Raw genomic sequence first — 22856 nt, 5'->3', positions numbered from 1 at the left:
TACATCTCTCCATATTGACAGAGGTTATCATGATGTGTGTCAGCTTAATGAGGTGTCGGTTCGTCATCATTGAATTCGATTGGAGGACTCTTTCTGCAGCGGTTTGATTCATTCTGAGTGATTGTATCTATCCTTGTTCTAACTTTTACCCAAAGCCTCTCATCATGCCTGTTTAACCTATAAATACGAGAAGAGTTCCCATGCTTCTGTCTGTTTAGTAGCGTCAAACTTTCTCTACTCATGCTATATACAATTGCTTGTATCCTTATGAGGTAGTATGAGTCTCCGGCCTGGATTCCATCGTGGCAATAATCTACATTTCATGATTTCCTCTTGCACACTACGGCTGCACGCCAGCAATGACATTGCAAATGCATCATTGGCCCAAAGCAGTGATGTTCCTATCTACATGAGAAGAGACTTTGACGACCAGTCGTTGGAAATGTGCCGTGCGCCATTCGGGGGTGGGGGGGTAAGTAGTTGGCTGTTGCATTCGTTGCACGCTCTCTTCGTTGAGTACTGGACATCAGCAGTGAGGAGTTTAGAAGTTTTTTTTTTTGCGAGCGGGATACCCGCGAGAAAACACTGCAAGAAGCCTCAATTTTACTCCCCTTCTCACAAGTGCCAATGACGAATCGAGGAGACTCAAGCTTAAGATTTTGCCTTGCGTGCTGCTTTTATAAAGTCCACTGACCTGTCATATACAAACTAGTCGGCTATTTTGAACATATAAATTCTTTGAAACGACTTGTCAGGAAGTAAGTTCCATGCTTAAGGAGTCGGTTCAGGGTCGCTGATTCTATTGTGGATAGGCGCAGATTTTCCAGAGGTGTGGTGTACATCGTCTACTGATCTACGCGTTTCGAAAGGCCCTGAAGGCGTCGGGTGACCTAGTGATGGATGCTGGAAGCTCATTTAGTGCTGGCTTCATCCGCACCGGAAGAATATGCATGCATCTGCTCATATGGATCCTTGGTCCTGCAGTCCTTCAAAAGGCGGCAAGCCAATATCTCATCGATCAGATTATTTCCGGCACCTCCAAGGATTCCCAGAGAATCATGCACATCGTCTACGGTCCACGAGCGCTCTTATTCGAGTATCGCTCCTCAGTCGACTTTGTATATTGATCGAGCGCAGCGCAAGACTTATCTTCGGACAAAAGTTCCATCGCTAACTCGGTCACCCACCATTCCGAGACATCCCACCCTCCTAGCTCTCAGATGCGGGGTTTCAAGTAAATCGCGGCTAGATATGGCATCCCAAGAAAACCTGGAACTTGCATGGGTGATGATCTTCGCTCGGGCCGTCAGGCGACCTCTGCATCCGTTGCAACCGAAACCATTAGTGCACCTTCACTAGCCACACAGTCATGACAGTGTCCTTTCCAAGTATGGCAACGAAGTCTGGCTAGAAGGCGAGTGATGACAATGAATGTATGGTAGGCTGAGCCAAGTATCCATACAGTCCATGGCAAAGATTCCTTCACTCTGGTTTGAGCATCCTCAACGGAGCTACTTTGCTTCGACTAATACTTACCGGTAGAAGAATTCGACGACATTAGGGATTGACGCGGATTCTATACCCGGCTGCGGGGAGAACAAAAGCCTGAATGACAGAATTATCCGACCCTCAACCGTGGCCAGGCCGGTGAATGAGTTTTGTGATGCGCAGTGCGTGGTCCTGTGTTTATTCACTGTTGGATAGCATGAACCTTCTTACCTCTCTCAGCCAACATTTCTCATCTAATATTTACCATCGCCTTCTGCCTTGCAGTGTCCTCACATTCTTATCTCCCCTCCCAGATTTATCTGACTCCTAAGCACTGATGATGACCTCATGTTTGTTGGAACTAGGATGTACTTCGCGACAGAGGCTCGAGTTGCAGATGACAACTGGAAGGATGATTTATACAATAGGCTCCCCTCCGTCAGCATACAGAGTGCAGCAGGGTCATCCTGTCGAGCCACCGCTCAATATGAACACGCTGTTCCAGGCTGTTGGGCGAGTCCACTGCCTTGGACAGCGCGCGAACCCAGAAAGTGCGGTCGTTGTTCTAGGAGCACAGCATCTCCTGCTGGATTGAATGCAATGGTATAGTGAAGGCGTTCCCCCAGTTAGCTACGCAGGCTTATAATCTCCTGAGTCCATGGCCTCGCAACTCGTTCAATAAATGTCCCAGATGACAACAACACGGCAGGTGAGGCAGCTGATCTTGCGAAAAGCCGAGGTCATCCAGCAAGCTGCGGCGGAGACACTCTGCCCCATGTTTGGCCAGCCAGCCAGTTGGCTGGGCATTAAGGACCTGGACGACCTTGGTCTTCCGCAGAGGGACGCGGAGTGGATGAAGAAAAGCCATGGGGTGCATAGAAGTGCCTAAGGGAAGCTTCGCCCAGTGAGGGACCTGCAGGCTGGAAGCAGCGCATGGCCGCTATTGCCACCAAGGTAAAGTATCCCCCCTCCTCCGACCTGGCCCCTAGAGCTTTCGGCCAGAGCTGATATTGGCGAGTCGATTTAGCTCTGGCTGAAAAGGCTAGTATCATCACCACAATATTTTGGCTAATATGTTGAAATAGTACAACTTGGACTGAGAATGTGGTGTCGGATAATGAGACGGCTGCAGACAGTGATCGCACCAGCAGTTATTCCTTAGCTGGCTCCAGCTCCGACAATGATAACTCTGGTGATGAAGACAACCACCTCAGTGACAGTGGTGGTATGGCGCTGACTGAGGTGGTGGTTCTCCTCGCAATGCGGACGGCTACAGTAGCAGTAGTTATGGTAGCGGCGCCAACTTGGGCAGTGACAGTCCATGGAATATTCCCACCCCACAGCAACATGATACAGCGCGCAGGCACTTGGTACAAGTGCAGACAGCGACTCACAGTTACCTGCAGCCAGCAGAGCAAGAACCCCGGGTGTAGGTGCCACCGAAGATGAATGGCATGTTTACCGCAGACAGCGCCTGCACCGTATTCTTCTCAACTTTACGGCCAATACCGGCTACTCTTTTTGGTACGGCGACCCAAGGGACATGAGCTCAAACGTGGTCCTGTGAAGTAAGACGACCAGCGGAGTTTGGCTCCGCACTCTAGCAGTGCGTCAGCTATATGGGTAGGCAAGACCCTACTTGAACTGAGGGAATTCTTGTTACTAATGCATATGATAAAGGCATTGTTCATACCATGCGTCGTCGGCTTGGGAAAAAGAACTATTGGAGATGAAGGTTGTGTTGCGTGGGTCGCCGCCCAGCGGTTATAGTTGCGATTCGCAGCATAAGGAGCTGGACCTCGATTGAGATAGCCACTACCCCTGTCTCTGGGGTTCCAAGTACTTTGCGAGATTGTATCACCTGAGAAAGGGCCGTACACTTCTTGGCTGGTACGCATCGGAAGAGCAGAAAACCCAATATCAGGAAAATGTCCATGAAATGGAGGGTCCTGAAGTAGAAATGTTCGCCGAGCGTCAGTCGCATCTGCAACGCATGAAGGAGGAATCACTAAGTGCATGGGATCCAGAGGAGAAGAATTGTGTGCACATCGCTTTTAAGCACGTCGGTCAGTACGTTGCTAGAGCCAGCCGGATCCTTGTTTCGACCAATAACAATCTGGCCTCAAACGTGGCGAGGGCATTCGTGCTCTCCTGTTCGCTGGTAAGGAGATGAAGTGGCCATTGAAGGTGTCGCTCTTCTGCACAAGCTTACTGAAGAATTATAGCTGGTGATCCTGTACTGTAGCCCTTATCTTTCAGCTAGCTAGCGTTCCTTTACCGGCCGCGGTTCTGCATGCTCCACGGTTGAATTCTTATACAGCCACGCTGATAGATATTCATTGATGGTTTAGTCGCTGGCCGCTTGGCAGTGAGCAACTCTAGGAGAACTCCACTAGCCTGTACAAAATCGGTAGTATATTGATTCAACCTCCATAATAAGCATCCGAAGTGGCGATTGCACCGCACAAAAGATGAAGGTTGAGGACTGCCATCTCCTAGTGTCTTTCGTAAATGAAACCGATTGTCTGAAGCTTGCGAAGCATGTCCTTGGAATTAAGTAGATTACGTCAAGAGAACCATAGTTTAGCTATGGGGGTCGCGATGATCAAACAGCAGGTTAGGAGAAGTCCACCGCTGTCTCTGTCTGTCACTCTGTGCCCCGACTTACGGTTAATCCAGACTAAGAATCAAGTCCTCTTTCTCTCGGAATTTGTTCTCGCTTCCCAAATTCCTATCTCACTCCTATGTGTGTCCAAAGAGTAGTATCATTGATCAGTAGAACTACCCGGGAGGCCAAGGGAACTTTGCTAGTTTGAGGAACAGACTCTCATTGACGCAGCTTCTGTAATTTAGGATATCTATTTTCTTTAGAGATTCTAAAAAATGAGGAAGTAGAGCTAGATCATTAGGAGGCACGGGTTCTTTGTTTGCTTCAGGGATCATCATGATTCCAACCTCGAAAAATTCCTAAGTTGAGGTTTCACAGCAGCAGGCGCATAAAGGAACCATCCAAATATCGGGCTACTTGCATGACTCCAATTTCCCTACTTTCATTGATGAAGTTAGTAGAAGCCAAAGATAATTCACTAGCTTAATATAAGGATGGCATATCCCGGAATAATCCGTTTCTGGATGTTCTAACTGGCAAGCCATCCTAGTCCTTTCTTCACTGGTGTAACTCTACTAGCAAAAACGTGAAGTCTTTATATCACCATCCCTATGAATCATCACGACCATACTCTCAAGATATTCACAACCATTTCTTTGAGATTCTCTCCTCGCAGGTATAAATACCCCCTCATGATCGATCTCCCCTCTCTTCTCTCATCTCTCTCCTCTCATCACCACCTACCTCTCTTCTTCCACTTGCACTCCATCAATCTCATCTACATCCACTCAAACATAACAACCAACCAACCACTTCAACACTATGAAGTTCTTCAACCTCATCAGTCTCTCCCTCCTGGTCGCTGTCGCCAGCGCCGCAGCTGTCCCAGAGGTCGAGGGCACCGTTACCAACGACGCAGCCACCCCTGTCAACAATCTCGACGACAAACGCGACCACTGCGGCCAGGTCTGCCTCAACAACACGGGGTGCGGTGGTAAATGTCCCAAGTGTGACATGAAGTCTCTCACCTGCAAGAAGGCTTAGGTTTGTTTGTTTCCTTCCTTTGCATACTAAGACACAGGCTTGTGCTAATGTTTGTTCATGTATCGTGCAGACAGACGTTGCATCATCAACATCCAATATACGCTTTGTATGAATTGGTACTTCCTCGCGATGGTGGGTTCCTATTTGTTTCTTGATAAATGCACTGCTGATAGACTTGCATAGACAGCTCTTGCTTCGTCTTTGGTACTGTTGCTTTGGATCGTGGAAGATCTTATCGATTGGTTGGTGGGGATTCTTTATGATTGACGACCGTGCGATGATGGCCTGACCTTGATGGTCGAGGCTTACTGTGGATAGACTCTAGATAGTCAATCTCTCGCTTCATCGTTCATTGTTCCAGTGTTGATTGTAGACGTGTAGTTTTAAGCTCCATAGTATGAGTATCACGACGGCCTCTCTTAGTCTCGAGGTTATTGCCGGGTAGATTCTTGACCTCAGAGTCATTTGCTACGTGATGCTAGTTTTAGTTTTTACACAATATGAATACCTTCATAGATTGAATAGAGAAGAAGAGACTTAATGGAGATGATCAAGGTGCGGCCCTAAAAGTGGAGCGGGCCACTGCGGTGGAGCCAAGCAAAGCTTTCCGACCAACGACCTCGCGATCCACAACGAAGACTTGATGTCAAAAAAATTTCCTTTCACATTGAATTTGAAAAGAGCAAAAAGAGAAGCCGAACGCGGGGGTCGAACCCGCAACCTTGAGATTAAGAGTCTCACGCTCTACCGATTGAGCTAGCCCGGCTGGCTTCTTGAAGACCTTCTTCTCAATCAACTTTATAAAGCACTCTGCAATGCATGTTCTCCCCCAGACGAGTTACAAGACGACTTAGTCGCGGCAGTCGTAATTGGTAATTGTGCACCTGACACTCTTCAGTGTCTGTGAGAGATGTCTCTTCGCCAAATTTAGTATGTCAATCCGGTAGATACATGTGCGACACCGTGAGGGAGACATCATGAGTTCTGCTCCGAACGTATCGAATGGTCATTAGTGGCTGGATATAAATATAGAGCCGACGCTCTGAACGTCTCTTCTCATATAGACCATTGGACGAGAATGATCCGGATCCTGAAGCATGGTACAAACTTGCGACATTTCGCGATGTCCGCGCCTATCTCAAGGCGAATCGCGCGATGTAGTCGAGAATTGCGGCTCGTGACAAGGAGAATTCTCGGTGCAATGGCGATCGCCCTGAAAAACCAACTATAGAACTTGAACGCTCTGTTCAAACATAGTTTAGAAGAATTCAGAAGCCTAGAATACGGATTGTCAGGCAGCACGTAATCGAACTGGTCTTTTGTTGCCGAGACTTGAGCTCGGCCTGTCAGATTGTGGCTGAAGTATGATAAACAGGGAAGAGAGGTACGAAGAAGTCACATATCTCAGACTAGGCGTAGCCTCTGTGGCTTGAGGCTGAACAGTAGAAATAGTCATTAGCGTCAGAAGTCAAAACAATTAAAGAGTAAGATTGAGGCTGAGAGCCTGAGGCAGTGCAGCCCCTGAGGCTCGAGCGCATAATCGCGATGATCATCCCGACCAGCAAGGAACAGGACTCCCATTTGATGCATATTTCGAAACGCAAATAGCATCGTTGTACTTGCTCAAAGATCAGAGGCACGGTATAGGTTACCGGTATAATGGTCTGAAACCGTCCCGCGTCTCAGGAATTATTCGAGATCTAGAGAGCGGTTGCACCGCGTCAACAGGTCGCCGGCGGGCAAAGGAAGACCAATAATCCCAAGTTAACAGAACCCAAGAGCGTGTAGCGGGGATAAACTCTATGGTCATGATGATACCATTTTTATCAGCAATGAGAACAAAAGTCAATAATGATAATAGTGCTGGTAGTTGATCAAATGGTATCGCTCCAAGGGCTAGGAACACGAGAGCGTCAAGCCACACTTGGACAGGACACTTTGCAGTATCTACACACTCCAGCTGAAAATCTGACATTTCCCTGTTGTGATCCTGACTCGAATCCTCCCCGAATCCCGAATAGGTAACCGACAACGATCGCTTTGAGTAAACCAGAACTAGAGTACTCAGTACCATCTCTAAAGTCAGTTAGATGGACTGCAAGATGCAACTATCTGCATGTCACTTGTACCTTTTCTGCAGCATCCACACCACATGGAGTCGTAAATCTTGACAGATGACGGACTAGACCTCCAGTGGACATGGGGAAGGGTGATCCTGGATCCATCCCTGGATGGTCTCAAAAGGGGGGTTGACCGCCAGTTACGGCATTTAGGCCAATCACAAGACCAGAAGTCAACCAACAAGCAGAAACTGTGGCCGACAGTGTTGCAGCAGACGCCCTTTTCCTGGCCAGAATTAACAATCAGAGGCTAAAAGCACTGCCTGCATGCACCAGCCACAGCAGACTGACCAGTCGCAGCGTTTTGTGGGAGCCTGAGGACCGCATCGAGTCATCCGCTCCAGGCAAACACCAGGCACTAAGAGTGGAACGGGAATAGCATCATCTGCCAGGCTGCCGTGCACACCCTCCCGCTCTCCACTCTCCCACTGTTCCACAGGCCACAAGGCGTTTTTTGTGAACACTGCTTGTGACCAATGCCGTCATCCTATCTTTAGACCGACCCACTCCATCACTAGACCCTTTTTTGTTAGTCGCAGTCTTATATACTCGGCTTTCAACTATGGATGCCTTCTCTTCCAGGTGACTATATATCACCTCGACATCCCTCCTCTCATTCGATATTTTTCTTGTCTGTCATTACATCAAGCATCGCTTTACTTTTGCAGTCTCTCATATCTTCTACCATCTACCAACTGCTATTACTTCTTCAGCGCTTCTCTGAATTGCATCAACTTCTACCAGCAAGAGAGCTCCAAGCAATCAATCAACCTCAACTGCCTTGATTCACCCACAGCAGTCACGCTGTCGCCCTACGACTCATCGCGTCGTTTCTTCCCACCGTCTATCCTGTCGTCCCTACGGGAACGAATCATCATCAGAAGAATCTCAACTCGCAGAGTGGTCCGCCCTCGTCGATCGTACACCATGCCCGCCTTGATCGACAGTCCAGAGCCCATCGCGCCCGTGCTGCGCGTCCGCGAGCTCGAAGATGACGAGGAATATGTCATGACCGCATTCGAGCGCCATGCCAGCCACTGCTCGCAATGCGCGGACCCCCTACGTGTCCACCAGGAGGACCGATCCCTCTGTGACCGTGGTCACCAGTACGCCCTCGACGTGGCCGAGTACCTATACAGTGAAAACGGCAAGGCCAAGTCTGTCATTGACCGCGAGTTGAGCCAGCCCACACTGGTCAAGATCCCCCGGGACTGCGTCGCTGTCCGGGGCCTTCTCCTGGCGATCGAGGATGGCATGCGTCTGCAGCGCAAGGAGCAGGGGAAGGCCCAGAGCCAGACCCAAGCCCGAGTCCAGGTTGTGGCCCCCATCATCAGCTACGATCGCACATACCCCATCGCGCCTCGCCAGGCAACCACACAGCAACCCATTGCTTGCAACGAGATCATCGAGCGCGAGCCTCGCACTCTCAAGCGTCGTCGTGTGATCATCTACCAATCTCCACGCGGATCGTCCCGCGGCTCCCTGTACGACTCTGATGCGGCAGACCGCGTTGAGCGCTCCAAGGAATCTCCTTCGCGCATCTACCGACCAACTGGATACCATCGTTGAGTTATTATGAACTGTTTTTGAATCCGCTTTCAATAACAACAATGCTTCAAACCCTCTGTGCCACGCCACACACGAAGACGAGTCGAGGACGCGCAAGTCCGCCGTCGCGAGCATTAGGGACCGACAGTCCCGACTCGGCTCACACCGCCACGGAATGCTTTCTACCTGCTTGTGTTGGCATTCATGCAAGCTTGCAACGCCTTTCCGTGATTGGCCTTCCATATTTTGACCTGGAATTCTGCGAAGCTGTTTGAACTGCCTTATGCTCTGGATTTCGATTCCCTACAAGAACGGAACTATAGCTTTTGCATTAAAGCCAGAAATATGAAAAAAAGAAGGAAAACCAGAAAGCCGAGGATGTATCCTCCTTCCATTTCCTGTCCTCAATTCGAGGACTCGCAGGAACGACCTGCAAGTTTGTGACTCAGACTTGAGCTCCTGCAATCTGACTTCATTGAGTCATTCCATTCGTTCGCACTGTCTGTCTCAAATGCAAGCCATTACTGTATGGCAGTAATCATTGGACATGTACTTAGTCTATTTCCTTTGTACCGAATGCAAGCGAATTCGCGTTGCGTCTTACTTCCACCATCCAGTAACGTAAAGTAGACTTCCTGATAACCCTTGAAGATTACTTGGGGCAGGACCTAGATTAAACTGTGAGTCATTTAGACCAGGGAATTCTACTGGTGGGTATGGTCATGTATTAGCCTGGAGTTCGTGTCAGTAGCTGCCCCCCCAGGTGCATGTATACTAATTTCTTACCCCGCTGGGTTGACTGCAGCTGTGCCGCACACTACACATGCAGATGTAGAGCACCACAACCTTATTATATGAGGTGATGAGTCTATGGGCCACGGGCCAGAAACTTTGAGGCGCAGACAGAACATAGTCCAGTGGAGTAGATGCCCTAGGCGTTATTGATAGCTAGAGCTGGGACTATATTGCGCAAAGAATGAGCATTATACCATGCACAGTCAAAAGTCTCTAAAGTGGCCTTCAGAGCTATATTTGATTACGATAGATATCTCCAGATTGTACTTATCTCTTGAGGGCTGATGAGGAATAACAGTAAATACGTACTTCATAATAAAGCTTTCAGATCCACGGTTGTTGCAGTCTGAACATGGTTTCCTACACAACACGTCAATGTGATTCCTTCTTTACAGACGACTACTCCCAGTCTTCAACACCAGTCCATCACTGACAAATTCCTCCAACGCAAAATTTCACAAACAATGGGGAAGCTCAGGGTCCTATTCTGCGGACGCAGGACTGCAGACTCCGATTCAGGATTATCAGATACAGAGATACCCGAGAAAAGTCCAAAAATGTTAAAAAGTCCTTCAACTGAGGATGTAGAGATCCTTAGAATCAGAAGTTTCCCATACGATAGGATTCCGCATCTTTTCGAGTTGCGGTCCTGTACCGGTGCAGAGGTGGACAAGATATGGCATTCTGATGTAACGGAGGCACCAGATTTCCTAAGTCAGTCACTCTGGATTTACTATATCCTTCCTCGTGAATACTAACATGTATAGGGAACGTGATTGACGCACTTGCGTGTCTGCGGTGGAGAAATACACCGCTTACAATGGCTTACCTCTGGACAGTCGAAGGGCCTTTAGCAGACGCAAAGATAAAGGTCCTCCTGACTTCAGTTATTGCACTTGAAGCTGGGATGGCAGTCGTTCCACGGGGAGAGTTCTACAAAAGAGAGCCGCCAATCGCACTACGCCCTAAAGTCGGTATAGTGGCCGACGTGCAATACCATGGCAAACCCCGGAGACTAAAGATTCGCGCTCCCTGGACTATCTGGCATGGCGATGAGGAAGATGCAGGGGTAAGCATCGTGATATTTCAAACTGAGATGGGCCGTTACGCAGAGGAACTACACTGCTGTCTCGCATATATGGGTAAGCAGCATGCTGGGCTTGTCTATTAAACCTAAAGACTAATAAAAATGATAGGAGCAATACACAGAGCCCGAAAGTCCATCCACCAAGATGCATGCATCTACGGCATTGCTACAGATGGCCAGCACTGGATGTTTATCCGGATTGATAATGAGTCCAAGGTAAGCCAATCCAAAGGATATTTTAATCCCATCTAACGGCGCGGCAACAGTATTCATTCGGATTCAACAATCACGATTTAGACCAAGTGTATACGATGCTAAGAATCATGGTGCGTCATGCAATGCACTTGGCGTCGCAGAGAGTGGTCGCGTTGACGACTGAAAAATTGCCTTGCTCTATTCGTTTCTATGATCCCTACAAGAAGACGCCGCCTGAGGTGGACATTGCTGCTGATATGGAGTTTGAGTGAACAGATTCTGATTGTTTCATAGAATTGGCTATCCTGTTGCTAAGCTTATGTACTCTCTCAGTTTCTTATATCCCAGCTCACTTTGAATAGAGATATAACGCCACCAGGCTAAAAGATGTCCGGACGATATACTCCTCGCTTAGGGCTTCATATCCATAATCATAGCGTTATAATACGTTAACAAATTTAAGCCAGGCTCCTTGCTCCAATGAGTGTCTTCAAGAAGATATCGAAATTGAAGTAAGTGCTTTCCGCAGAGGATCTGTGGGATGGCGTCATTCTGGATGTAGTGGGCGCCGGGCCACATGCCGTGCGAAGGATGACAGATGGATGAAAAGATCCGCGAAGGTCGGCTTGACCAAGTGGAGGTCCACTCGGACATCTATCAGTTCTTAATCAAGTAATTACTTGATATAGTCTAAGCAACTTGTGAGCCATTGCCAATCATGTAGGACCACTAGGCGTTTTGCTTCACAGACGACCAAATTCGTGCGTATATCTCTCGGGTCGCTGTACCAGAAAGGGTAGTCGGAATTGCCTGTGATCGTGAGGTCCTCTTCACGGGCGAGCGTGACCCCTAGGCGTGTCTCCTCGTAAAATAGAGATGCTCTCCATTATCTGACTCAAAACTCTGTAGTTCCTTTTGCCCTTTCTCATTGTCGTACCAAGTATCTGGTCTATGGGGGCCCGCGCCATAGCCTCCGCTGGCAAAGGTAAGGAACTTTCTAGAGTCAGTCGTCGAGACTTCATCATGGATCAGCTGTTTCTAGTACTGTGGTATGGACTGGGCTGTCCCGGCCACGTATGGTGCTGTGACGTATTCGGGGCTCTCGTTTGCCACACGTAGCATTGCCTTGAGCCTCTGCAGACCGCATACACACGTCGTGTATGTCCAAACTCTTCCATCTAGTCAATAGAATGTGTTACCATCGTGCCAAACTCACGAAGTATGAACATCAATCTTACCTAGATGCTGAGGGACCAGAGGGGAGTGTTGCTCTGGGATGTCCCAGATTTTATTGACCTTTGGGGCCTTCCCAGACCTTTTTTCGTCTCTGAGTCCAAAGTAATGTCTGACTGTGTGGTGGTCTAAAGCGGTGGCAGGTATCGACCGCTTCGGTCTCGTTGGACGGCTTGAAGCATTTTTCATCGAAAGAGCTATAAAGGGTTTGCTCCACAGCATCTAGGGCACGGCCATAAGTGGTAAACGTATCAAAGTCTCTCCTGGCCAGGATGCTTTTGAAGATAGACAACCCGAGTAGGGAAGATAAGAATGCAATGGAGGCAGTGCAAGGCAGAAGATGCTACAGGCTAGGTGAGACAGGCTGGCTGAGGGGAGGTAAGTTGGAATCTATATACTATTCAACAGTGAATTTTCTGTACTCTAGCAGTGAATACACAAGCCCATCCATTGCGCATAGAAAACTCATTCACCACCCTAGCCACAGTTGAGACCGTAGAGTTAGTCTAATAATTAAGGTATAGAACTTCGCTCTTCAGTCCTTATGCTGGCAGATATGTTCAACTGAGTCAGACTGTCAGAGTATACCGGGCTCACTGATTGGCTGTCATTATCCCTTACGCCTCAACAAGATGACTTACAGACCTGAAAAGTTCTACCCCGTCCACATCGGCGAGGTATTCATTCGCCGGTACCAGGTAGTTGACAAGCTGGGCTATGGATCCAGCGCAACAGTTTGGCTATGTCGAGACCTCTCGTAGGGCAGCTCCTCCCTATTTACGGCTAGAAGTCTAACAGGGCAGGGAGCATCGTTATGTAACATTAAGGTTTATACAGCCTCGCCATCAGTAAATTGCGAGATTGAGATCTACAAGCATCTAGGCACTATCCAGTCCGACCACGCTGGTCAATCATGCTTGAGACCATTGATCGATATCTTCCAGACTCCGCAATCGGAGGGCCATGGTGTCCATACTTGTCTGGTACATCCTCCTCTTGGGGTCAGCCTTGACCAGCTGGCATCGCTGTTCCCTGGCGGGGTCATGAGTAGTGCCATGGTGAGAACTACTATGAGAAATACTCTTGCCGCCCTTGATTTCCTTCACGGAGGCGGGGGTTGTACATACCGGTAGGTATTTTCATTCCATTCAAGACGCTTTCCAACGGAGAACGAGCTAAACTTCAGCAAAACGAATGACTAGATCTCCAACCAAATAACATTCTTCTTGGTATCAAGGATGAATCCATACTGGCCAAATTTGAAACAGCAGAATTTGGAGCTCCTGTGCCGCGGAAGCCCCTTGAAGATCGTACCATTTACCTTTCACGGCCACTTCCAATAGCCTATGGGACCCCAGTTCTCTGTGATTTAGGGGAGGCTCGCCTGGGAACCGACCAGCAACAAGGCGATATCATGCCGGATATCTACCGGGCACCTGAAGTCATCCTGAATATGACTTGGGACTATAAAGTTGATATTTGGAATGTTGGGATGGTGGCAAGATAATCGTTCATACAGTCGTGCTTCTCCCACATGAAGCTGACAGTACTCGAGATTTGGGATCTGTTTGAACATCGCCACCTTTTTAGGGCCCAAAATCCCGAAGGAAGGTTGGATGATGGATACCACCTCGCCGAGATGCAGGCAGTGCTTGAAGATCCGCCTCTTGAGTCCCTCGCTCGGAGTGAAAGGAACATCGAGTTCTGGGATGAAAATGGTTTGTGCAGCTTTCCCTCCGGAACATGGTATAACCTGGCGCCGTTATTAACTTGTTAATTTCCATACTAGGGAAATGGAAAGGCGCAGGTCCTGTTCCAGATTATGATATCAATACTCTGGAAGAACGACTCTAAGGTGACGAAAAAGGATGATTTCCTACGCTTTCTTGGCCGAATGCTTTGCTGGCGACCAGAGGAAAGAGCCACTGCAAAAGAACTTCTGTTTGATCCTTGGTTAATGCAAGGTCTGTTTAAGTGAAAGAGATTGCGGCAGGGAGTATTTGCCGTGCAATGATCTGAGGAATCTCTGACCCAATCCAAGATATACTCAAGGTTAGCAATAGCAGAAGTTACGCAGGTTAATGGCGATGAAGTATGTGTTTAGGGAAGCCACGCACGGTATAGCATACCTCTGAGCTGTTGCTATTGCCCATGATGGATATAGGCAATGTTAACAGCGGACGATCAAAGGGAGTACGAGGCACTACAGGAGAACTGGATTAAATAATTGACGGTCAATACATATAATTCATCTTCATTGACTATCTTGATAAATGGGATAGGCATACAAATACATATAAATATATTGTTGTGAAATTTGGATGGTTATGACACTATATTGTGATATTGACAGGTATATATGAGTTCGAAGCGGTCTATAGGAGTGTGCGGAGATATCTACTAGTCGTCATCGCTATGTATGTAGTCGTTTAGACCCTTACATTCCTTCATAGCTCAGGCAGAATTATACAAGGGAGCTGGCACCCTTCGATATTGACGGGGTGCGTACGGGGCGGCCACTGGGCTACCCTCCACCCTCGGACGATTCAGAGGCTGTACCTCTACTGTGATGAACGTGATCCCAGTATTTATCAATTTAACTATTTTAGGTAGGTCAACGAGCTATAACCTCTTGAAGACAAATACACATATTGCTTCTCAATGATTCATATTTCGCACGCGAATGAGTCTATTTGCTTTCGCATTGGATGTTTGCTATGATTAGACGTGCTGACCAACTCAGCATCTCACTCACACTAGCCATGCACCTCCACTTCTCGGTCGAATTGTCAGCTCTAACCGAGTCATTCATCTGAACACAGTTCATAACAGCACATAATGTACACACTGCAATCTTAATCAGAGAGAGGGCAAAAATAGTATCTGCAAATTCAATCCAATGGGCAATGGCTCAGCAACCATCCCGTCACACCGTGGAATGGATCAAGCAGCAACAGGCTGAAGCGGGGGTCGATGTCCGAAAGGCGCGTAAGCCACGAAAAAAAATACCGCACTGGCTGGATGACTCTGTGCGAAATGCTCCATACGCATTCGATAAACTCCCTGAGCAAGTTCCATTACCCGAGTCTCGCGATGGATCATCCACGGTCAGTGACCCTGGAGAAAGAGATGCAAATGCAGCGAGGTCTTCCCTGGAGGCGATTGATCGCAACGATACCTTCATCCACCCTTGGTCTATTCCATTGCCGCCATCAACGCCGCCGTCAGCACAACGGCCGGTAGTCAAAGAACCGAAAGGCGAAAAGCCATCACCGCGGGAACCCTACTATCGCGTGCTGGACCGCGCAGAAAACGTATTCGACCACATTAAGAACGGCAATATCCGCAAGACTCCGCGCCTGGAGAGAACCTCCATCACGCTGTACGAGTACTACGACGATGATACCGCGACGAGGGCGGAGATTGAGATCGCTTCAGAGATCTCCCGCTTCCACGGCATGCGGGATGGGCTGAAAGGGCGCGTCTTTCTCGTCGAGGATCTCTCCAGAGAAACTATCCATGCCTTGGGGGAGACGTTTGGGATTACTCCCGAGTTCTTCGAGGAGCACCTGTTGAACTCGGGGTACAGTGGCGCGCGGTATGATGATCCACCGGCGCGGTCCTGGAAGACGGCTCGGTTGAACAAGCCGTATGTGTCGATCCAGTGGTTTCGGCCCGTGTATCGTCGTCCACCGTTGTTTTCCAATCGCGACCGGGAAGACCTGCTTAATTTGGAGGGTGATGGACTAGAGTATATCTCCGGCGATACGAGCATTAGTCTCATAGCTGAGACGAATATATTTCGCTCCGAGTGGGATCTGCGCGTTGATCCACGCGGGACGGCAAAGGAGATGAGCGAGTTTGGGTTGGTGGAACGGACGTCGATTTGGAGAAAGCAAGCCGAGAATATGGAGTATGAAACAGGTGAGCTCTTACGTTCCCTGAAAATTACTGGGAGACTTACTGGAATGGTAGTTGTCGTGCTGCTTGATCCTCTACCGACGATCAGCATTAGTCATGATTTGACACTTCTGATCCCAAAAAAGACTATGGTCGAACCTGGTGACCGTGATAATCAAGGCGCCGGAAATAGAAGTGGAACGGAAAGTCGACCAGTCCTGATAATTGAGGGTGATGATACCGGCGAGGGTTTTGCGATTCCGCTAGAAACCCCACGGCGAGAGGAGACGTCACGTCCGGTGCTGGACTGGCTGCTCAGGCGACGCAGACCAGAAGTTGATAGGAGGAAGGTCAACGTGAGCACGAGCTTCCAGGTTTTGATCAAGCAGATGATCCCCCGAAAAACCATTACAATTGATCTGGAGGAGGCCCTTCTGACAGGCGATTCCTTGAGCACGCTCCAAGAAGAACTCAACGAGACAAGGTCCACTCGGCAAGCAATGCATGATATAGCTGGGATCAATACAGCGCCCATACATGTACTACAAATCTTGTTTCAGATCATTCGCCAAGACACCTCGACTTTGCTCGGGGTGCTCAGCCAGATCCTAAGCGACATGGAGGTCGATATCCTTGACGACACGAAGATGGAAGATCGCCTGGCATTGTGGCGGCAGCTCATCAGTAAAGCCGAGCGAGAGCTCTTGGAACTCAAAATATCAACCAAGAGCTTTGTGGCTTTCTTTGGTTTCACTTTTCCAGCCGATACCTCTGCAGCAACCTCAGACGGCAATCCAGGCATTATAAGGAACGTGGCAGATCTCTTTCAGGAGATCGACCAGATGCTCACCAGACTCCGGCATGCGTCTACATCCTTGACATCCAATATGGGTCTCCTAGACAGTCGACGCTCCATCGACGAAGCGCACGCTGTCACGCGACTCACCGAACTGGCATTTCTCTTCATTCCGCTGTCGTTTTCGTCATCTATCTTTGGGATGCAGGTCGAGCCATTCAAAGACTCGGCCCCGCTGTGGAACTTCTTCGTTGTGGCAATTACTGTTACAACGTTCGCGTACCTGATGCGGCTCACAATGCGCAGCCAATGGCTGGGAAGTCTGAAGCAGAGCGTGAAGCAGGATGTTAGACGATACGCAGAACAAAACGGTCTGCCAGTGCAAGTACGGTCTCTGTCGATGCTGTTACTGTTGCAATGGTTTGGAAGCACACTGGAGCGGAGCAGCAAATCAACCTGGTCCTGGATAGGCAGGAAGGGCCGTACGGCTGGGATCGGGTTATGGAGGGTGGTCGGGTTCCCAGTCAGTTTCACCCTGCTTATCGGCACTGTTGCAGTAGCACCTATCGCCATTCTCTGGACCCGGGATATCGACCGAGGTGTGCAGGGCGCAGTTACTTTCGTGATTATACTTGCCCTCGTAGGCCTTGTGGGTGTACCCTACTGGCGAAGGTCCGATGCCAACTTTCGCTCTGCTTTCCCGAGACTCGTTATGCGCCTGCTGAGGCGTATTCCCCCATCAACACGCTCGTTACTTCTCTGGGCCATTGGAATAGCAGGCTTTGTCGCAATTCCGCTCGCACTAATCTGGACACGTCCACTGGCGTCGGGCATCAAAGCCGGTTTGACTGCGGCCATCCTGGTTATTTTGCTACCCTTTGTCTTGTTTCTTGGATTGAGGGCCTTATTTTCTAGACCTAGGGCTCTATCTTCAGACACAGGGGAGAGTTTCGCTTCTGCTTCGTATCCGTATGCTTCATATGCTTCATATGCGACGTCCCTCTCTGGAGCGGTAGTCAGGCAGCCTAGGAGCAGTCACTCTCAGCGTTCCAATAATCCTTGATCACCTGGGAAACATCTCGTGTTACGTTGCTCTTGGTCTCAACTCGCTCAGCTCAAACATATATCAAAGTACACACCATCCAAAGTCCTATTCCTCATCAGTCAACTTCCTAAGTATTCGAATACTCAAGATCATGATTAGCAATGCCAAGGCAACGATACCCAAGCAGACTACAGCCGCCCACCCGATAATCATCGCCGCCGTGCCCACATGGCCGTCGACGGCCCCATACGTGAGACTCTCGGACATGGTCCCGGCAGCACTACTATTAACATGCTGCCAAAAAACGGAGACCAAGCCGAACATGAATCCCAGCGCACTCAGCCCCAGCGTAACCTGCATCACCGTCCAAGAAGGGAAGGGCTTGACCTCGCGTTCTGACCCGTCCTCGTCGATTTCTTCATGCCATCCTGGAAATGTCGCCAGGAGAATAAAGCATAGGAAGGTCAAGACCACGGCGATGAATCTGTTCATGTCAGATCGTACCTCCACCTGAACATTTCCGTACGTAGACAAAGCCAAAGGAAAGAATACCGCACTTACATCAACCCATCAAAAACAATCTTTTCTTTGAAATTCTGCGCAATCCAAATAAGATTCAGTGGGTCACCAGCCCCTGTATTATTGCCCTGTATCCCCTCGGCCTTGACCATGCTCGCCAGCGCCGCCGCACTGCCAGAGCACAACCGCGCGCCGTTGCTGAGGGTCAAACAGAGACCCATATACCCGGCGCGGACTTCGCGAATCGTGCTATTGCCGTGTGAGACATTGTAGACTTTTTCTGCAATGCCTGGATTTACCAGCACGGGATCATTGGGGCTCAGGCCCGAGGTGCTGGCATTTTTGTATTGCAGGGAAACCAGATACACGTTGCTCAGACCGTTGGAGGAGGTGCATCCGGCGAGAAGAATTGCTGGATTTGTGAGCACTGCATTCACAGGCAACCATATAGAAGAAATGATGCAGCGCTGTGCGATGCTTACATAGAAGGATAATGGTAATTGAACAAACGATCATTATAAGATGGTGGAACCCGATCATGGGAAGCCATTTTCGAATTACAGACTGCCCCCGCACAGGATGAAATTGTGGAGGACCGGGTGGTCTCGTACCATCATAGTCGCTGGATCGGGAGCTCATTTTATGGGATGGTTCAATTGATGGATACAGACGTATTCGACCAATTATTGATACACAGATTATAGAATAGATGGGTAATGGAGAGTGAAGCAGAATGTGTGACACTTCATCAATGCTTATATATGCTTTTTCTTCGCTAGTTTAGCTACATGAGCTGGGAGTAAGCACGAAGGAGGGGTTGGATGATTAGATCGAATTTTTTGCTGCAGCTAAACAGCTCCTCATCTCACTAGCTGCTCAGTCACCTCACCGTTATCCTCGGACAAATCTCACGATAGCCAATTCAGCCAACCCCATTTACTGCCATGCCAATGTGGAGTTGTGATTTTGAAAACTGCAATAAACCATGTGTCCGCATATATGGACAATGCATCATCTGTAATCGCCATCTCTGCGCCAAACATCTTGGCTCAGAATATCATAGCTGTCCTACTTGGGAAGTGAGAATATGTCCCATTACATACCGCATCAATTAACCATTAATTAGGATGCAGAGTTATACGACCCAATCGCTCAAGAAGCAGAGCAGAAGGAGATCACAAGACTATTAGATAAAATCAACATCCCAGCACTCCTCGCTCGAGCAAGCCATTTGCGCAATGCTATTCCCTGCTCTTTACCGCAGTCGCTTCAATATGACCATTCAAAGCGTACGACGGTAATGGGCGGCATGAACTACCATATCGAAATCCAGTTCGAAGACGGAATCAGCTGGCTGGCGCGCATTCGAAGATTCAATGCCACGTCGCCGCCGCCAGATCTTCAACGCTATATCATACGAAGCGAAGTCGCAACGCTTCAGTTTCTAAGCAAGACAAAAATCCCATCTCCAAGGGTATTTGATTATAACTTTGAGGCTGCGAATCCCATCGGCGTTGAGTATATCCTTATGGAGAAATTGCCTGGGAAGTCGCTACGGTGGTCCCTGACAACTCCAGAACAGAGGAAGAAGATCATCAGTCAGCTAGCAGACATTTACATCGAACTCAAAGCATTTCCGTTTGACTTAATGGGCTCTCTAAACCAGCCCGGCACCAACCACGTGGGGCCCTTTGCAAGGGAATCATTGACGGATTACATTAACTCGCAGATGCGACCCCTTGCTCCTTTCACCTCTCGCGAAGAATACGTTGTCTCAAGCATACAATTAGCTCTAGATCTCATCATCAGGGGAGAGGCATACGCTGATCGAGCGATCGATGCATTCCTGATCCACCGCTTCCTGTTGGACAGCGTTTCCAAAATTGTACCTGCTAAAGCCGAACCCAACCAGTTCTATTTGAAGCATGCAGACGACAAAGGTGATCATATTCTCATTGACGATGATTACAATATCACAGGGGTTGTCGACTGGGAATGGGCACACACAGATTCAAAAGCTGTAGCTTTCAATTCTCCGGTTATGCTTCTCCCTGTTACTGATTTCTATGATGGGATCAACCACCCCGGGGAGGACGAACTAGCATTTGCGCAAGCATTTGAGGATAAAGGTCATCTTGATCTTGCCGAAGCTGTGAGGAACGGGCGGATCCTTCACCGGTTTGAATTCTGCTGCGGGTATGACCTTGCTGATTGGAAGGGGTTCCTTGGCCTCTTTCAGGCCCTCCGGAAAGCCATTGATGTTGATGGGGACTTGGAATGGGATGCTTGGAAAGAAAAGGCGCTGGAGATGTACAAGAATGACGCTCTCCTGAGAGAGTTGATGGAGCGGGATCATGCTTGCTAGAGCAGTATCCCTCTTCCATATGCTATATAATAAGAGCTTGCTAAGAATCTAGCATGCATGGCTATAGGGTGAGGACAACAGGGCTTCCAATCCGCTCAGCCGTACTTAAGCCAGTATTATTAATGCAGCTAGAAGTGATATGTGCCCTTGAAGGCTAGCTCCTCTGGGGGGAGAGCCGCTAAGTCACAGTGTGAGTGTGGGTAAGTGAAGGTGAGCTAAGCAATGTCATGTTAAAAACCATGCTGGCGCTCATACTGAATAGACTCCGTGATCTCCATCCTCTATTCTATACTAGAAGTTCACTATATTCATTGCATCACCTATTAACGACCATAGTCTCACCATTGTATAGATTGAGCATTTCATCCATCCTTCATGGTCTTCATCGCCTTCATCTGCTTCTGGCAGCGCCTCAATACCCTTAACATACCATATGTCGATCTCCTCCACACAGCGCACGCCATGCATTTCTTTATGTTCTTCTGCTAATGGCACCTTGTTTACCAATAACTCAAGAACCTCATCATCAATCATCATACAAACGCGGTATTTATTCCACCAGTCCCGCATACCTTGTCCTTCTACCCAAGATCCAAAATGCGAATGCACATCTTGGTAGACTTCTTGCTTGATCCAGGAATTGATAATGTCAATTGCTTTGAAATGCTGGGTCTGATTTGTATGTAGTGCGATAGACTACCCAGCCCCATGATTCTTGCCGCCGTTCACGGACGTTAGCAAAGTATTTGGCAAGACTCGCGGTTCCTGCCTAGCCTGACCTGATCTAGACCAGGTATAGAGTACGTTATATCATAGAAGTGGTGGATAAAAAGTGATAGGAAGGCGGGGGACAAAAGGAAACAGGAGTGGTGCGCACGGACAACTGCATTAAAATATATATACATATGGGGCGATTCGAGATACAGTTGTTCCGTCTTGGCCGGTCGTCTTTTAAGAACTTTGTCCTCATTATCTATCTCTAGCCTATATTGGGCCAGAATATACATGTTAGTCTGCTTGGTTTATGAGTGATTACAGCCGCTGTAGGGTAGTGTTCTGGGACGTTAGAACTATGTAGTCAACACTCCCGCCTACCGGGCGACTCTGAAACTAGGTGGAAGGATCTCTTAGATAGGCCAACAGGGACATATTAGAGTACTATAAGATTCATACAGCAGATTGAATGAAAAAAAAACATGACTCATGGTGGCAAGATGTCTCGTCGTTTTGTGGAAAATCAATTGTAGAACGGTCCTCATCGCTATATTTGCCTGTACCTATCCGACCACGGAGGACAACAATCAGGATCTGGAATGCTGTGAATAGTCCATCACAGCGCCAAATATCGGCTACGTACTGTCCTTAACTATTCAATCAAGAAGTTATTCACTGTACCCAGGAGTACTTTGGTACACACCAGGCCAAGAATTAGAGATAGGCTTGAAGCATTAATAGACTGATGACTTTACATTCCCTAGAGCTTCTCCTGTCTGAACTTCCAGCAAATGGATTTCTTAGTCAATTGGCTCCTTATGCAGACCGTCCATTTCAAAGCTCAGGTCGGAGGCGCTGTTGTATAGGCTCTGCAGGACCTGGGGTTTGAGTGGCAGTGTCCCCTGTTCGCACGGCCCAGTAACGGCGCATCTCATTGGGTCCACTGTAGGACAAATCATCTGATGCAATTTGTTTGATTGATCTTGAATAAAATCTCGCAGGGCTGTCAGCCCCGACTTTGGCTAGGCTTGATTTAACGACCTTTATTTGGTTGACATGTGGCCCTCAGGGAATAATCAATCCCACTCCATACGTGTTCAGGCAATAACCAGTGAGCTATCTGGAGGGATCCGGGACTGCTCAGGGAGCAACAGGAGCACTCACTTTCTCTCCCGGTCACGGTCCAGCTGGCTCAGTGAGCAAGAAGCGGCGGCACTTTGGACTGAATCCGGACACGGAAACGGATGCTTTCTGCGAAAAAACAGTTTAATAGTACTGGAAGGAAAAGCCGCTGTTTGGCCCCTCCAATTCCACAATGCTAGCTGAGACATTGGTGGTTGGATTTCTCTGGCCATTGATCCAGCCGAGCCATATTTCCTTTCCTTTTCTATGACTTGAT

At 48.6% G+C, this 22856-nt stretch overlaps 6 protein-coding genes and 1 non-coding gene across 7 annotated transcripts; 5 read left to right on the top strand and 2 right to left on the bottom strand.

The window, feature by feature from the left end:
- Positions 1 to 4918: 4918 nt before the first annotated feature.
- On the top strand, positions 4919 to 5140 carry ALT_0541 (UPF0499 protein; the record flags this gene model as incomplete). Its single annotated transcript, XM_033554910.2, has 1 exon — positions 4919 to 5140. The coding sequence occupies one exon, from the start codon at positions 4919 to 4921 to the stop codon at positions 5138 to 5140; it is 222 nt and encodes a 73-aa protein (XP_033410801.2).
- Positions 5141 to 5833: 693 nt separating this feature from the next.
- Positions 5834 to 5906, bottom strand: ALT_t007. The gene has a single exon. It is a non-coding gene; the product is annotated as a tRNA-Lys (tRNA).
- A 2281-nt stretch (positions 5907 to 8187) lies between these two features.
- On the top strand, positions 8188 to 8829 carry ALT_0540 (uncharacterized protein; the record flags this gene model as incomplete). Its single annotated transcript, XM_033554911.2, has 1 exon — positions 8188 to 8829. One exon carries the CDS (start codon positions 8188 to 8190, stop codon positions 8827 to 8829), a length of 642 nt encoding a protein of 213 aa, XP_033410802.2.
- Positions 8830 to 10423: 1594 nt separating this feature from the next.
- On the top strand, positions 10424 to 11157 carry ALT_0539 (uncharacterized protein; the record flags this gene model as incomplete). The annotated part of the gene is made up of 3 exons (XM_089599001.1): positions 10424 to 10745; positions 10800 to 10906; positions 10957 to 11157. The coding sequence occupies 3 exons, from the start codon at positions 10424 to 10426 to the stop codon at positions 11155 to 11157; spliced, it is 630 nt and encodes a 209-aa protein (XP_089456665.1).
- Positions 11158 to 15024: 3867 nt separating this feature from the next.
- Positions 15025 to 17877, top strand: ALT_0538 (uncharacterized protein; the record flags this gene model as incomplete). Its single annotated transcript, XM_089599000.1, has 1 exon — positions 15025 to 17877. One exon carries the CDS (start codon positions 15025 to 15027, stop codon positions 17875 to 17877), a length of 2853 nt encoding a protein of 950 aa, XP_089456664.1.
- An 87-nt stretch (positions 17878 to 17964) lies between these two features.
- On the bottom strand, positions 17965 to 19017 carry ALT_0537 (Fig1 domain-containing protein; the record flags this gene model as incomplete). The annotated part of the gene is made up of 3 exons (XM_033554913.2): positions 17965 to 18343; positions 18421 to 18790; positions 18861 to 19017. 3 exons carry the CDS (start codon positions 19015 to 19017, stop codon positions 17965 to 17967), a joined length of 906 nt encoding a protein of 301 aa, XP_033410804.2.
- A 360-nt stretch (positions 19018 to 19377) lies between these two features.
- Positions 19378 to 20743, top strand: ALT_0536 (uncharacterized protein; the record flags this gene model as incomplete). Its single annotated transcript, XM_089598999.1, has 2 exons — positions 19378 to 19443; positions 19505 to 20743. The coding sequence occupies 2 exons, from the start codon at positions 19378 to 19380 to the stop codon at positions 20741 to 20743; spliced, it is 1305 nt and encodes a 434-aa protein (XP_089456663.1).
- Between the last annotated feature and the right edge of the window lie 2113 nt (positions 20744 to 22856).

This window comes from Aspergillus lentulus (genome assembly GCF_001445615.1).
Source record: "Aspergillus lentulus DNA, contig: Alt01, strain: IFM 54703, whole genome shotgun sequence".
Lineage (NCBI taxonomy): Eukaryota > Fungi > Ascomycota > Eurotiomycetes > Eurotiales > Aspergillaceae > Aspergillus > Aspergillus lentulus.
This window is presented reverse-complemented; position numbering and strand designations above follow the sequence as displayed.